At 47.6% G+C, this 16310-nt stretch overlaps 1 protein-coding gene across 1 annotated transcript in view; it reads left to right on the top strand.

The window, feature by feature from the left end:
- Positions 1-16310, top strand: part of PIEZO1 (piezo type mechanosensitive ion channel component 1) — a 190900-nt gene that overhangs the window by 165632 nt on the left and 8958 nt on the right. The window contains 15 exon segments of the mRNA XM_040408949.1: positions 1776-1948; positions 8490-8626; positions 8703-8909; positions 9015-9273; positions 9427-9615; positions 10506-10680; positions 10794-10899; positions 11251-11398; positions 11487-11701; positions 11808-11967; positions 12056-12105; positions 12107-12200; positions 15197-15385; positions 15557-15649; positions 15741-15913. Coding sequence (XP_040264883.1) covers positions 1776-1948; positions 8490-8626; positions 8703-8909; positions 9015-9273; positions 9427-9615; positions 10506-10680; positions 10794-10899; positions 11251-11398; positions 11487-11701; positions 11808-11967; positions 12056-12105; positions 12107-12200; positions 15197-15385; positions 15557-15649; positions 15741-15913 — 2368 coding nt within the window.

Raw genomic sequence — 16310 nt, 5'->3', positions numbered from 1 at the left:
ATATAGAAAATGACAATCTCTTTCTAACAAAGCTAGAACCAGCCCTGTACCTCACATGGAGTTGTTCTGCTAGACTTATTTTAAGCTAACAGCTCAGGAGGGTGTGCTCTTTCTCATGGAGTGTGTCCTTTCTGCCGCAGCTGGTGAACTGAGCAGGTGCTTCCATCTCAGTGAGCAGGACAGAGAAATTAGAAAAAGAGAAAACAGCAGGTGGCGCCATATAGATAGATTTCATAGAATAACTCTGTAGCCATAATGCATTTTTAATTACATGCAATAACAAAAGTATTCAGATGCAGGTGTTGGTTTGAAAACTGTAGACTATTTTTCGTGAGACAAACCCTTTAGGTTATTAGAGTTCCTTTATAGTTAATGACTACAATGACATTATACATAAAACTAAGCACTTTAGATTTGAATCCAGAAGTTAAATAAGACAGTAAATTGCTTACAAATCAGCAGTAGTTTTTCTGCCTCCAGGAGCCCTTCCCTTCCTCCCCCTAGCCCCCTCCATAGACTTATATGTAATCTGATCCTTTAGTGAGCAGGCAGCCATCTTCACTGTAGACAGATCTCAGCAGTGAATTCAGGAGGGAGAAGGAGGAGAGAAGTTTGATAAGAGGACAAGAAAGCATCTTTCTCTGATGAAATATATTACAAAGTTTATTATATTCTCCTATACTATTCATTTCTGGAGAGAAAAAAACTTTTTTTTTTTCTGATTTTGCTGCGGTTTTTACAGCATCTCAACTGCTATGTGTCAACTTACCCTTTATGCATCTGCTTTGTTTAGAAAATAGAGCAATTTTAATGCACAGAGCCATGAGTTTCAGGATTTCTGCAGATGTATGCCCTCTACAGCTAGTGGGCAATGTGATAATAGAGCATCTTTTAGCCAGAGGCCCATAACTTGCACACATTCTAGCGTAATCCTGCAGTTGTCAGTCCGTGTTTGGGGGGGTGGGGGGTGTCAACTGCAGCAGGAGTTTAAAATTAAATTAGTTGTATTTCTTCAATTAAATAATTACAAAAAAATGGTATGTCCCCGCTCCCATCTGAAACGGCACCCCCCTTATATATGGGTAGAAATACAGAACACATGTGGATGTAAGGATCATTTCATATCTGTCCTCCACACATTCCTTATATTGCACTATTTTCAATGCACAGCGCACCATATAATCGAAGATAAAGATACTACTTAGGTTTTGCCCAAAAATATCAATTCTTACGCAAAGCAGCGTTCTGAGGGAATGTAACGTGTCTCTTGCTGTGGATAATAGCGAGCTCACTACTATGTCAGCACATACTTCACATTGTATGATCAGAAGCCACTAATAACACGTCACGACAACTGCTTAATACACTCTTGGGCCAGTTGCTGTTTTCTTTGTCTCGGGACCAGATTGTTAATTTTGAGACTTGCACAACCACCGCGTCTTTGGAGAGGGCTATAGGAATTTAAGTCTGATAGTTAAAAGCTGTCGGCTACTTAGCTCGTCACTGAGCGAGAAGCTTCAATTAATGCGGTTTTATTGAAATATTATAGGTCTTAAACATAATTCAAGAGAGGATTATGAGACTCCATGGAAGCCCACGCAGGAGGATGAGATTTGGTGGATTACTTCTCCACAAATTCTTGTTACGGATTATTACAGGAAATGGCGGCTTTGTGCATGACGTGTTGTTTTTATGACTGTTGAGTTGTTTTATTGGGATTTGCTGTGTTCACCTCTACATCCTTGTTTGCTTTTGACTCCTTCTGTCTCCTCCAGGAGGAAATAATTTGGTGCAACGTATATTGGACATCTTGAAGTTTCTCTGGGTCCTCTTTCTCGCCATGTTGGATGGTCTCGTAGACTGGCTGGGCACTCTTGCCAAGCAGTATGTGGACATGTCCACTGTGCTGTGGATTGAGAGATACATTTTAACCCAAAAGATGTCAAAGGTAAAATGAGTTCCACAATGAAAAAATAAAGACATTGGATAAAGTGAAATATAAAATTGTGATCCTACAGCCGATTGTGATTTATTGGTGGAAATTTATTTAGCCGAACGCGTCTGTATTCTGTCTTTTTTTTCACTGATGTCTTCCTGAAAAACAGTCATTAATGAGGTCTGTTGGCCAGTGAAAACAGTCAAAATAGGATTTATCCTGTTTGTTTTTACGCTCTTAATTCACGGGGGGTTAAAGAAAACAGCCATGCGGATAGAACCATAGACTGCAATAGTTCTGAAAATGGCCGTGTGACTATTGAATAAATGGAGGGTCACAGTTAGACCCCCCTTTGCAATGTATCTAAAAGGAAGAAACTTTGCAAATCAACGTGATTGAAAATGTTATGGCTACAGCTCCAATATAGACCTATGTGTCCCCATGGTAACAGACTACAATGTGTAGTCCTTTTCTGTAGTCAAGTATACTCCCTCCCTACTTTTTGTCAACTAACAAATGGTTGTCCAGGAGTATGCAGCCTGTAATCCATGGAGTGGTGGATAAGAAGTAAATGAGGCCAAAAACTGAGAACTAAAAAATAACATTTTTGGATTGGTTATTTGCATTTTTAGCTTTTTAATGTAGTAAAATATATTAGAGCTGTTGTTTGTGTTTGAAAGCCATTGTGACCAATTGCAATTTCTCGCCCTATTTCCTTGGGGGACACAGAAGACCTTGGGTATAGCTCATCTCCCTAGGAGGCGTGACACTAAGTGAAGACTGTTAAGCCCCTCCTCCACAGCTATACCCTCAGCCTGGAGAGAGAGACTGCCAGTTTTTGCTTAGTGTCCAAGGAGGCAAGACACTCCCTGCCCTGCAGGGCTGCTTTCTCCTTGTTTCATTTTTAGATTTTTACTTTTTTATTTTCTTTTTGTTCCAGATCATCAGGGATAACAGAGACGCACTAGACCTCTCTGTTCTCCCGGGGTTGAGCTGCGCCAGTGCCGGTCACCCGCACTGCTGCCTCCCCCACAGAAGGCAAGGTGGACCAGGGCAGCCCAGCTCCCCTGCATCCCGCCAGCGCAAGGGTCGCCCGCACGCCAAGTCCCTCCCCCGGCGTCCTGCCACTACGGTGCCAGTAGCTGAAGGGGCGACCCTGCTGGAACGGACCGAGGGTGAAGACGGCTATGGTGAGAGATTGGCTTCTCCAGCCCTACGTCCCCCCCCTCCCCCCTCGGTCTCCTGCGTGCCTGACCCTTACCTGGGCCTATGGACCCTTCTGTCCCTGCTAGACCTAGGCTGGCCCTGGGCTGCCGCAGGTCGACATCTGCTCCCTCTCTCCTGGCCTCCAGGACATTGGCACCCTTGTTCCTACAAGAGGAATGCCTAGGGAGCTGCGGAGGTCCGCACCTAGCTGCCCCTGACGGAGGGGTCATGCAGGCGTCCCACCCTCACAGACCCGGTCTCAGGGTCCCCCTCCCTCTTACCGGCCACTACTTCAGGGCCAGAGGGCCCGCGCCTTGCTGCCACTGACCCTCCCTGCTCTCACGGGCACCGGTCCAGGGGAAAGGTGGTTGTAGCTGCCGGCAGGGGTGAAATCATATGGAGCGCTGTTCTAGGCCAAGGGCCCGCTCCAGGGGTAAAATGGCTGCCGGGTGCAGGGTCCTGACTTCCGGACACCTGGGTGGGCACCGCGGCCTGCAAAGGAGCGCTTCAACAGCCCCGGCTGACCGTCGGAACCTTCCGGTCGGCCGTGCGCCGAAGTCTTGTGTTCACTTCAAGACGATCCCGCTCTATCCGGGTCCCCGGCTCGCGGGGTGGGCACCCGCGGCCGGTATGTGCCGCTCCGTAGGCCCGGCTGGTACTTTAGGTACTTGCGGCCCCGGTCAGCCGGGCGCCGCTAAAAATTTAGGCCCCGGCTCTTCCGGCCCGCGGGGTGGGCACCCGCGGCCGGTATGTGCCGCTCCGTAGGCCCGGCCGCTACTTTAAATACTGTGCGGCCCCGGTTCGCCGGGCGCCGCTAAAAATTTAGGCCCCAGCTTCACGGCCTACTAGGCCGCAAAAATTCAGGCCTCTGTTGGAGGGGGCTGGAACTTCTCCAGGCGCGAATTTTTCCCGCCTGGAGGTTCCCCCGCCCACAGAGGATAGGCCTGTATGGGTGGATCTGTGCCCTGTAGGTGGCATCTGCCTCAGTGAGGCTGTGTGTATAAAAAAAAAAAAAAAAAAAAAAAATATTTATTATATATATGACTTGTGGGCTGCGCAGGACGCTGCAGCCTCATCTCAGAGTGCTGCCTGTATACATGCCCCCCTTCCATAGGCGGCATGGTGTCGCGCTCCCCGGCTGCGGCGCTGCCAGGTTCTTTTTTCCCCTTCTGGGGGTTTTTTTGCCCTCTCCGCGCTACGGCGCTGGTCAAGGTGCATGCTTTTTTCTGTAGGCAACATTCGTCACCCCAGTTATGGTGCCTGCCATGTGCAGGACCCCCCTCCTGGGCGGGATACTGCACTCTCCCTAACTGCGGGTTGGCCTTGTGCATGATCCCCCTTTCTTTGGCGGCCTACTGCCTTACATAGGTGGAACACGGCACTCTCACTGGATTAGCTGCCGGCCATGTGCGTGCCCCCCTTCCATAGGCGGAACGCTACACTCTCACTGGATTCGTTGCCGATCATGTGCATGACCCCCTTTTTTAGGCGGAATACTGCACTTTCACCGGATACGGTGCTGGCCATGTGCACGACCCCCTTCCTTAGGCGGAACTCTGCACTCTCACTGGATTAGCTGCCGGCCATGTGCGTGCCCCCCTTCCATAGGCGGAACGCTACACTCTCACTGGATTCGTTGCCAATCATGTGCGTGACCCCCCTTTTTTAGGCGGAATACTGCATTTTCACCGGATACGGTGCTGGCCATGTGCACGACCCCCTTCCTTAGGCGGAACGCTGCACTCTCTCTGGATTCGCTGCCTGCCATAGGCATGACTCCCTTCTGTGGACGGCATTCGGCACTCTCACTGGATTCACTGCCAGCCATGTGCATGACCACCTTCCATAGGCGATATGATGTACTCTCATTGGATTCACTACCGGCCTTGGGCATGCCTCCTTCCCGGGTGGCGGCATACATACACTCCCTCGGTCGGTGGTTGTTCTCTCGCCTGTACATTGTTGGCCATGTGCATGACCCCTATACATGCACTCTCTCTGGATCCACCGTCGGCCACATCATGACCCCCCTTCCGTGGGCGGTGTACGCACTCTCACTGGATTCGCTGCCGGCCATGGGCATGCCTCCTTCTGGTGGCATACACACATTCTCACCGACTGCTCGCATTCTCCCTGAATGCGATGCTGGCCTTGTGCATGATCCCCCCCCCTTCCTTTTCTGGGCGGCATACTACGCTCACCAGATACGTTGCTGGCCTTGAGCATGGCCTCTAACATGGGCGGAACGCTTGCGCTCCCCTTGGATACGGTGCTGGCCTTGGCGTGACCACCCCTCATTCCATGGGTGGAATTTTGCACGCTCACAAGATTCAAGGCTGTCCTTGTATGTGCTGTACTGGACTTGCACATGTTCCCCTTTATTGGCGGAGTAGTTACACTCTCACGAAATTTCGGTGTTGGGTGAATTGTCGCACACTCACTTAATGCTAGGATAGCCCTATGCATGTCCCCCTTTTCCCTAGGTGGACCTCCTGCGTTTCCGCTGGATACTGTGTGGCCATGTGCATGGCGCCTTTCTGGGCGAAGTATGGTATGCCCTACTTCTCTGACGTAGGTCCGGCCTTGGGCATCTCCCCCTTTTTGGGGCAGGCCTTTGCATTCTTGCCCACTGCAGTTTGCCAGGTACATTTCCTCCCTTTCGGGGCGGTCAGTTTGCGTTCCATCGCATTCCATATTAGTCTTGTGCATAACTCCTTTCAGTTTGCACTCCCGTAGATACTGTGGCACTCTGTGGCTGGCCCTCTTCGCGGTGTTATATTTTTGCAGTGAGCGGACGTTCTTGTGCGTTGTTTGGGCCGTGTATGCCTTCTCGTCCTGTAGGTGGGTTGGCCTTCTCACTGCTTACGGGGCTACTCGTACGTAGCCTCCTTCCTCCTGCGACATTCTTTTTCTCTTGGGATACGATGATTGCCGCAAGCCTTGCACTATTCTCTAAGGAGATCATTCTGGTGCAGTGTGGTATGATTCTTTCCGGATTGGCGCCCTCGGTGCTTCAGTCTGATCTGCTACCAGGTTCGGGCGCTCTTCTTGGGGAGGTCACCCAACTTCTCTTGGGTGCTCGCTTATACAGGTCCGGGGGACCTCCACCTTGGGTTCTTCAGGGTATTCGCCTTCTGCGTGGCGGTGAACCGGGCGTCTCTGTGTAGCGGTGTTCTGCTTGAGCTGTCCTATGGCCTCTCTGTTGCCCACCCCCCCCCCCCTTTTTTGGTTGGAGGGTGTTATACCGGCCTCTGTCTCGCCTGCCTTTTCTCGCCGGCTCTGTTTGACTCCCACTCGGTACAGATCATTCCGATGTGGCGTCTGTTCCGGCCACGCTTCAGAGGCTGTTCCTTCACTGCCCTTCCCTCTGGGGAGAGCATGTTTGTTCATTTGGATGGTTATGGTGTTCCTTTTCAGTCTCCCTTGTCCACACTGGCTGTACTAGCTGTGTGCCTAGTTACCGGGTCTACCGCTTTCTGTCCTCCCGCTGGGTGCAGATTGCGTTTTTTCCATTCTAGGCAATGTTTCGGCTTTGGATTCACCTTCTCGGTAACTTGGGAGGACTACCATTTGGTCAGGATTGTCTTTTGATCTCCCACACCGGAACTGTAGTCTGTCTTCCTGTGGTGGCTACATTGGCTTCGGCTTTAGCCTGTCTTGTCCTGGCGGTTGCTGGGCAGACCCTTCGGTTCCTGTCCGTTTGTCCTTCTGCTTCCCCACTCTGGGGGGATACGGGACAACCTTGCTCGGGGGCCGACGGGACCAGTTCTACCGACTGTTCTACCCGTGTTACTGGTCCGCGCCTGATCATTGGGTTTTCACCCGCTTGCCCAGGCGACTCTAGTGGGCTCGCTAGTGTTCGCTTCTAGCCGAGTTTTCGTCCAGGATCTGTGGTAGGACTTAGGGCTTTACCTGGGGTTCTGTGGGAAGCTGGGCGTTCCCCCACTCTGCCTTTCTCCATGGTTCTGTCTTTCTCCAGTCCGGCCTGGACCTGGGGCTGGGACTCTGTTGCTTGAAGTATCAAGTGTCATTCCTGTCCTTCCTCTTTCAGCGTTCCCGTCCCTCTGGGCCTGTCAGGAACTTCTTCCATGGAGCGGCTCTTGGGTTCCTTTGTACTGCCCTCCGGTACCGTCCTGGGAACTACATACTGGGCTCTTGGCGCTCCAATTTTTCCTTGGAGCCGTTACAGAAGTTCTCTCTACTCCTTCTGTCCTGTACGGTTGGGTTTTCTGTAGCCATCGTGTCTCTGACGGGTGCCTGAGTGGCGGCCCTTCTTGTTCCGAGCCTTCTGTCTTCCCCCAGGACAGGACTGTTCTCCATTCCGTCTCTTCCTTCCTTCTGAAGGTGGTATTTGTCCTTCATTTCATTGAGGCAGTCGTCCTCCCCTTCCGCCCCCCCCCCCCCCCCCCCCCCCCCCCCCCCCCCCCCCCCCCCCCCCCCCCCCCCCCCCCCCCCCCCCCCCCGGGAACGGACACTTCACCGATTTGGACGTTGTTTGGGCCTTGCAGTTTTTACTTGGAGATCTCCGACTCTTGTCGAGTTCGGTCTCTTATGTTTCCAGGAGGTCCGAGCAAAGGGTTGACGGCCTCCAGGGTGGCTTTCTTCCGCTTTCTCAGAGTGGCTCTTGTTGTGGTTGCCGCACCAAGGGCAGGGTCCTGCTTTTGGTGTCACCATTCATTTGGCCAGGGCCGTCGGTTTTTTCCTGGGCCGGAGGCTTTAGGCTTCGGCCATCCATTTGTGCAAGGCGGTCACTGGTCTTCCTTGCACACCTTACCGAGTTCTACAGGGTGCATACGCGGGCTTCGGCGTATGCTGCCTTGGGCCGCCTGGTCTGCAGGCGGCGGGTTTTTTTTGATGCCTTCGGGTGCTTCGCCTTGGTGCTGTGGTCCCTCCCCCTTTGGACTGCTTTTGAACGTCCCAAGGTCTTCTGTGTCCCCCAAGGAAATAGGGCGAGAAAACGAGATTTTTGTATAACTTACCAGTAAAATCTCTTTCTCGCTCTTTCCTTGGGGGACACAGCACCCACCCATTCTTTGTTCTTCTCTGACTGTTTCCGAGTTTGTTTTACCCTTAGGGTAGTTGGCTTGTTGGTTCCACTTTTTTGGACTTTGCCTTTTCTCACTACTTGGACACGCAACTGGCAGTCTCTCTCTCCAGGCTGAGGGTATAGCTGTGGAGGAGGGGCTTAACAGTCTTCACTTAGTGTCACGCCTCCTAGGGAGATGAGCTATACCCAAGGTCTTCTGTGTCCCCCAAGGAAAGAGCGAGAAAGAGATTTTACTGGTAAGTTATACAAAAATCTCGTTTTTAAGTTTTTTTATTTCATTGTTTTTCCAATACATTGCAGGGCGAGGATGTGACTCGAAAAGATCTCTCTGCTCTCCATGATACTGGGCAGGACAAGAAAGGTCTTGGTGCTTCGTCTCTGCCTGCTGGAACTACGTTTGATAAGGGAGTTGATTCACAGACTAGCATGGGTTCAAGGTAAGTGTACAAGTATAAATGTCGGGTATAAATGGAGTAAGATGACTCTGTGTTGAGAATGGCTTCTTGTCTTTAGTGGCTGTGAGGAAGAGGAGGGCCTCAGCAGCATGGCAGACTGTACAGACGTAATCACGCCACTCAGCACAGGCTACAACACGCGCACTAACAGTATGGAGCAGATGTCTGTTACTGCCTGCTGGGAGGAGAGTCCATCAGATAAAGGTTCCCTGGAAATCCAGCCAACAAAGCGCTCTCGTACTGCCAGCGAACTACTGCTCTGCAGGTAAGATAGAGAATGCACCCCTGTTACATCTGCTCGGTTATTTTCTCACCTAGTTGATGTTTCTGTCATTAAGCACCTTGTGTTCTCTATTTTACATTCTTCCAGGCCACTCACGTTCCCTGAACTCTCAAACTCACAGCACTTCTTCAAGTCACAGACCCGGCCGTTGAGGCTCCTGTTTGCCCTCTACCACTTGGTGGCAGCACACTCTGAATTACTCTGCTACTTCATCATCATCCTCAACAATATGGTCAGCGCATCGCTCATCTCTCTCTTCCTCCCCATCCTGGTCTTCTTGTGGGCCATGCTGTCCATCCATCGGCCAAGCAAGCGCTTTTGGATGACCGCTATTATTTATACAGAGGTAGGCCAGCGATCAGCTTTGTTATAAGTGCTTAGATCGCTGGATCATCTTGCCAGTGGTTCTCTCATGTCTGCTTTAAATTTATTTTCACCTTTGTTCAGTTGTGATGCACATGGCTGTAATACAATCTTTTTTGTGCTCTTCACTCTGCAGATAATGGTGGTGATTAAGTACCTCTTTCAGTTTGGTTTCTTCCCATGGAATAGTGATACAGTACTTGTGCGCTATGATGGTAAACCGTTTTTCCCTCCTCGCATCCTCGGGCTGGAGAAGAGTGACTCGTACATCAAATATGATCTGATCCAACTTCTGACGCTTTTCTTCCATCGATCTCTGCTCATGGTAAGGAGGTTGTCATGGACATGTGTGGTAAATTCCATATTGTCTACTCTTGTTTTTGTGTACGTACACAGCTAATTACACTAAAAGTAGGTGCATGCCATACAGGGGTGTATCTAGCAATTCGAGGAGCCTTCACAAGTAAGGGTGCAGTCCCACTTAGTGATGCATTGCTACATGCGGTGTGCAGGGTTTTCAAATAGATTAGGGGATTTTGCTGGTACTACCACAGTCTTTTCAGTTAGAACTGTGGTATGACCGGCAAAATCGGGTGGTCGCATGTGGCTGTGTTTTTGGCAGCAGGAGACCACTGTTTCTTGGGACTGCACCTTGCGACCAGGGCTGCACTTAGACTATTTGTAGAGTTACTTATTGATTATAACTGTGAGGCTAAGGCTAGGGCTACAGGACTGCCTTGGTCGTGCCCAGGTATCGCAGTGTAGCAGGGCAACTATAGAAATGAATAGGGTTGCAGTGCGCCTCGCAAGTTAAACGAGACCCTGCTGGATTTTTTATGATTCTGGCATCCTGGTTTGGGCAAACTTCTGACTCATGCTGTGAGCCCATTCATTTCCATGGCTGTCCTGCTACTCCAAGATACTTGGGCCAAGACCCCCCTGTAGCCCTAGTCTGAAGCTACAGTCCAAGTGAATTCATTTTTCTGGATTACAGCTGTCATTCAATAGTTAAAATCAAGCAGTAGCACTGCAAAAAGTCACAATATTGTCTTGGCCTAATACTGAAGACAATTGCCGTATTTTTCAGACTATAAGACGCACCATACTATAAGATGGACCTAGTATTTTTATGTTACAAAGACCTGGCTTTGACTGCTGTAGTCTATCTATCTCATCACTCGCTAAGTAACATGATGTATTCTCTTCTTTTTTCAGAGCTATGGATTATGGGATCGGAAGGATTTGGAACCTGTAGAGAAAACCCAGAAAGAAAAGAGAGAGAGCAAGACTGAAATCCAGTTATCAGAACATCCAGATCCCACAGGAAGCACCAGCTCATTATTGCGTCGCCGTAAGAGAAGAGAGTCACAGAGCAGCGAATTAGACAAAGGTGGGCATCTTCATACCGATGTTTTAGTATTAGTCCATACAGGTTTTGTATTAGTTTTGAAGTTAGTGATACATTTGTTGTGATGAAGACCTCTGCATCAAATTTTGCCCTAGATGCAGCGAAGGAGAAGAAGGGAGATTCAGAAAAGAAGAAAAAGAAGCCAGCAGCAGTGAGAATGAAGATGGTTGGGGTGAAGGTTGAGAATTTCTTCATCCGCATGTAAGTGGCTTGGTTGTATTTTGCATTATCTGTTGGTTGGTTTGTTTATTAATGTATTTTCTACCTCCGTGACAGCCAGTCATCAATGAATGGATTTAATAGTGGAACTCTCGGTGATTCACATTAGACTTAGAGCATGCTTTTGATCAGTATAAATAAATTCATGATGTTAAGAAGGATCTATACAAGGATTTCGCACTTACATAATCATCAAACATTTTGCATTCAATGCAAGTGAATGAAGTATTTTACACCTCATTCACATGACATGCTTAGGAAAACAATCTGTGTACATTTACCTCCCCATAATATTACGATGTGAGATTAGCTGTAATCTTATTCCTGCTGTAGGCTGCAGGGAGTGTACAAACCAGTGAAAGTTTTCTTCCATGACATCCTTCATACAAAGTACAGAGCAGCCACTGATGTCTATGCGCTCATGTTCCTCGCTGACGTGGTGGACTTTGTCATCATAGTCTTTGGGTACTGGGCATTTGGGGTAAGTGACTACAAGTTCATTGTACATTGACAGTGTGGTCATGGAGTGTGACTTGGTAATTCTAATCTCCATATCTTCCCCCCTCTAGAAACATTCAGCAGCTGCAGACATAGCCTCGTCACTCTCCGATGACCAGGTCCCTGAGGCCTTCCTGGTTATGCTTCTCATCCAGTTTTCCACCATGGTGATAGATCGAGCTTTGTATCTCCGGAAAACCGTGCTTGGGAAGCTGATCTTCCAGGTGATACTGGTCATTGGTATTCACGTCTGGATGTTCTTCATTCTACCAGCAGTTACTGAAAGGTGAGGAACCTCCATATAAAGCACAAGTCATGAGTTGTCCATACATCTTGGACTTTATGTAGCTCATACAGCTCGCTGACTTCTTATTCTTTCCCTAACTTTCCAGGATGTTCAGTCAGAACACGGTGGCACAATTGTGGTATTTTGTAAAATGCATCTACTTTGCCCTATCTGCCTACCAAATACGCTGTGGATACCCAACCCGCATTCTAGGCAACTTTCTGACCAAAAAGTACAACCATGTAAACCTCTTTCTGTTCCAGGGGTGAGACGTCTTTTATCTGTAACATCCTGCCTTTCACAGCGACTGAAATGGTGCTGACGGGACTTTTAACAAACTGTTCTCCATTTCAGTTTCCGCCTGTCCCTTTCTTGGTGGAGCTGCGGGCGGTCATGGACTGGGTGTGACTGACCCACCCTCTCTTTGTCCAACTGGATGTGTGTGGAGGACATTTATGCCAATATCTTTATTATAAAATGCAGTCGTGAAACTGAAAAGGTAGGAATGAAACCTCACAGCCACATTGATCCCCGAAATCTGGACAACCCCCTCCCCCCCACTTTTTTTTAATATATATATATATATATATATCACTTGTGCCCCTCAGCCCTAGAAGTAAGAACATGTTTGGTGTAATGCGTTGATTTATACAGTGAGACTGGTCTGAGTTGGGGAATACTCCTGACATACCTACAACATGTAGCCATGGCATGGTGTTACAGGGCTTTGCGTGGTTGGCCATCGTTTGAATGGCTGGTATGTTATACTAGATTTGCCCTGCAGTGGCTGCTTCCAGGAGCCACATCTATGGCGTAGATAATATTACACATTGGAGGACATTTATTAGAATGAATTTATACGCCGGTCTTAATCTGCTGGCACCAGACGCACCACAGTTATTAAAAGGCATAGCATAATTCTGGCACATCTCAGGCCATCCGTCTGTCAGAACTGACCTCTACACCAGCTCCTAGCCAAATTTCAGGTAAAATGTATGACATTTTTCTGGCATACAGTATTCTAAATGTGCTGGGCCCCATCCTGATCACTTTTTTTTTTTCTAATAGTGGCATGTGCACTGCAAACCCCCCAAAGAGAACTTTTTGACGCCAGAAAACGGGAGTATAGGCTTTAATAAATGTAATAATAACTCCCCAATGAGTTTTCATTGGTGTCAAGCTACTAGGGAAGTTCAGAGGGGGCCACGTGCTGCGTGGCAGGTAATAGAAGCCGTCAGGGTGATTTTTCCTGTCTATATAATGGACACGTGATCAGCTGTGCTCCCCTCATCTTGTCAGTGCAGGTTATTCTGTAGGCTGATCATAGTCTTAACATTATTTTTTCCTTAATGTATTAAAGATTCTGGGACACATTCCATTGCCATTACTCAGACGGGCTGAATGAGATAATTCCTGTAATAACGGCTCCAGAGTGCATACTAAGAGTGCCCTGACCACCACCAATCACTGAATACTTACAGTATTTATCACCCCGGCTCACAGGTTATTCTCATCATTTATTTGGAGCCATATCTGGAATTACCTGATATCTGTGTTATCAGGCATAGTTTTCTCATGGGGTCCTCCTGGTTGTTAAGGCATCACTAGCCTAATATAGAAACTGCAGATCTATGATATGACAGGAACATTGCTGTTTCTCTTTACAGACACAGAATGATTTTTATAGTAGAGGAACCTCCTATTTTAACTCATTTGATTGTTGGCGGAGTCCTCACTGTTACCTCTAAACTAAAATAAGTGGAAACTGACCTCTAAGGGTGCTGCCACATTAGGTTTAAAAAGTGGAGATGTATTTATCCTTAGTACTTTTTCCTTCTATGATCCATACTTGATTTTGGCTTTAAAAAAAAAAAAAAATAATAATAATTATATATATATATATATATATATATATATAAAAAACCTGAAGGTGGCAGCACCCTAAGGCCCCTTTCACACGGGCGAGTATTCCGCGAGTGGAACGCATTGCACCCGCACTAAATCCGGACCCATTCATTTCTATGGGGCTGTGCACATGAGCGTTGATTTTCACACATCACTTCTGCGTTGCGTGTAAATCGCAGCATGCTCTATATTGTGCGATTTCCACGCAACGCAGGCCCCATAGAAGTGAATGGGGCTGCGTGAAAATCGCAAGCAAGTGCGGATGCGGTGCGATTTTCACGCACGGTTGCTAGGAGACGATCGGGATGGAGACCCGATAATTTTATTATTTTCCCTTATAACATGGTTATAAGGGAAAATAATAGCATTCTGAATACAGAATACCTAGTAAAATAGCGCTGGAGGGGTTAAAAAAAATAATAATAATAATTTAACTCACCTTAATCCACTTGCTCGCGCAGCCGGCATCTCTTATTTGCTGATTGCAGGAAAAGGACCTGTGGTGACGTCACTCCGGTCATCACATGATCCATCACCATGGTAAAAGATCATGTGATGACCGGAGTGACGTCACCACAGGTCCTTTTCCGGCAATCGGCAAAGAAGGAGACAGAAGAGATGCCGGGCTGCGCGAGCAAATGGATTTAGGTGAGTTAAATTATTTTTTATTTATTTTTAACCCCTCCAGCCCTATTGTACTATGCATTCTGTATTCAGAATGCTATTATTTTCCCTTATAACCATGTTATAAGGGATAAAATACAATCTACACAACCCCAAACCCGAACTTCTGTGAAGAAGTTCGGGTTTGGGTACCAAACATGCTGATTTTTCTCACGCGCGTGCAAAACGCATTACAATGTTTTGCACTCGCGCGGAAAAATTACGCATTTTCCCGCAACGCACCCGCCTCTTATCCGGGCCAAAAATCTGACGTCCGTGTGAAAGAGGCCTAAGCCTTACTGCTCATCAGCGTTGTGTTTCCTTTATTTCTTTTCCATCACAGGAACAGAAAAATGAGGAGAAAAAGACTGCTGTTCTGTCATGTTCTATTTATTTTGTTCTGTCTGTTGTACTTTTTTTCTCATCCAAAATGACTGAAACCTGATGGAAAGGACAAAAAAAAAAAAGCGCAACTGATTATCAAAATAGCACAGATCAGGGTGTCAGACCGCAGCCAATGTGATACTGATGGCCTATCCTGGACAACCCTTTAAAGACGTTCTATTGTAAGGACATATTATGCAGCTTTGTTTAACCATCTGGATTCATATTAATGAATTAAATGGAGTCTGGCAGCAGTTCCGACCCCCTCCAAACTGCTGACAGAGCTAAATAGAGGAGTTTTAATCCACCCCGCGCCACGGTCCCAAGTGTCCTCTGAGCATTTCCTGTGATGTGTCCTGGACTCTCTGCACTGAACGCTCCGCTCTAGTTGTCACCTGGATGGACACTAAAGGGGAGCGTTCAGTGCAGAGAACCCAGGATCCAACACAGCCCTGTACATTCAATGGTATATGTTTAATCAATACTATTTGCAGAGTTGATTACATTTTTTATTTGAGTAATTTCAATTTGCCGTCTTCTCAGAAATACCCACAACCTAAAGGACAGAAGAAAAAGAAGATGGTCAAGTACGGCATGGGCGGTCTGATCATAGTTTTCCTCATCTGCATCATTTGGTTCCCCTTGCTCTTTATGTCTTTGGTGCGCTCTGTTGTGGGAGTCGTCAACCATCCGATTGACGTGACTGTGACCTTCAAGCTGGGAGGATATGAGGTATGTGGTGGTGCTGCCAGGGTAGGAGTTCAAAGTACTGGGAGACAAGGGATTGTAATCAATGGGAGAGATTTATCTAGACTGTCGTCTAATGCGTTAGCAAAAATTGAGATTGAGTTATCAAGGTGACACGTGGGATGTTGGATTTGAAATTTTGCTTCTCCCCTCCAGCCACTGTTCACCATGAGTGCTCAGCAACAATCCATCCAGCCCTTCACTCCGCAGGAATATGAGAAGATCACCAGTGAGTTTGATCGGCAGCCGGTAAGCGGTCACAGCAGGCACCATTATGGTCTAGTGTACTGGGGATGATCAGTGTACCTGTAACAAGTCCCCTTCTCCTGTCTCTCTTCAGACGGCCATGCAGTTCATTACTCTGTACAGCTATGAGGACATAGTGACTGCACAGATCGAGGGGAGCTCCGGTTCTGTCTGGGGGATCAGTCCTCCGAGCAGAGAGCAGATGAAGAGGGAACTCAAGAATGGATCCTCAGCTATTACACTTAGATTTACTTGGGACTTCCAGAGGTAAGACAGTTTATGGAAAGGGTCTAATAATGGCACCCAAGTAATCTACCTTCATTGTATATTGATTTGTATGTACCTGGAAAGGAAAGTAAGGCTCCCACTCGCACTGGAATTTTATTTTGTTATATTTAAAGGCTATAAATCACATTTGGGGGCATTTTTTATGATGGCATTTTACTCATTTAAGGCTAAAAATAATCTTTTCAATTGGCCTTTATTAAAAATTTAACATATTTTCCTGCAACCTTCACTTTCAGTGTAATATGCAGACCATTTCTTTCTGCTTAACAGTGAATATCAGGAGCAGCTCTGACGGCTCAATGTGTAATTATCTCTGAACTCCTGACAGCTCCAAAGAACGTCTGTCAGCATGTTCAACCCTATTAAACCTGGCATA

This window comes from Bufo bufo, chromosome 10 (assembly GCF_905171765.1).
Source record: "Bufo bufo chromosome 10, aBufBuf1.1, whole genome shotgun sequence".
Lineage (NCBI taxonomy): Eukaryota > Metazoa > Chordata > Amphibia > Anura > Bufonidae > Bufo > Bufo bufo.
This window is presented reverse-complemented; position numbering and strand designations above follow the sequence as displayed.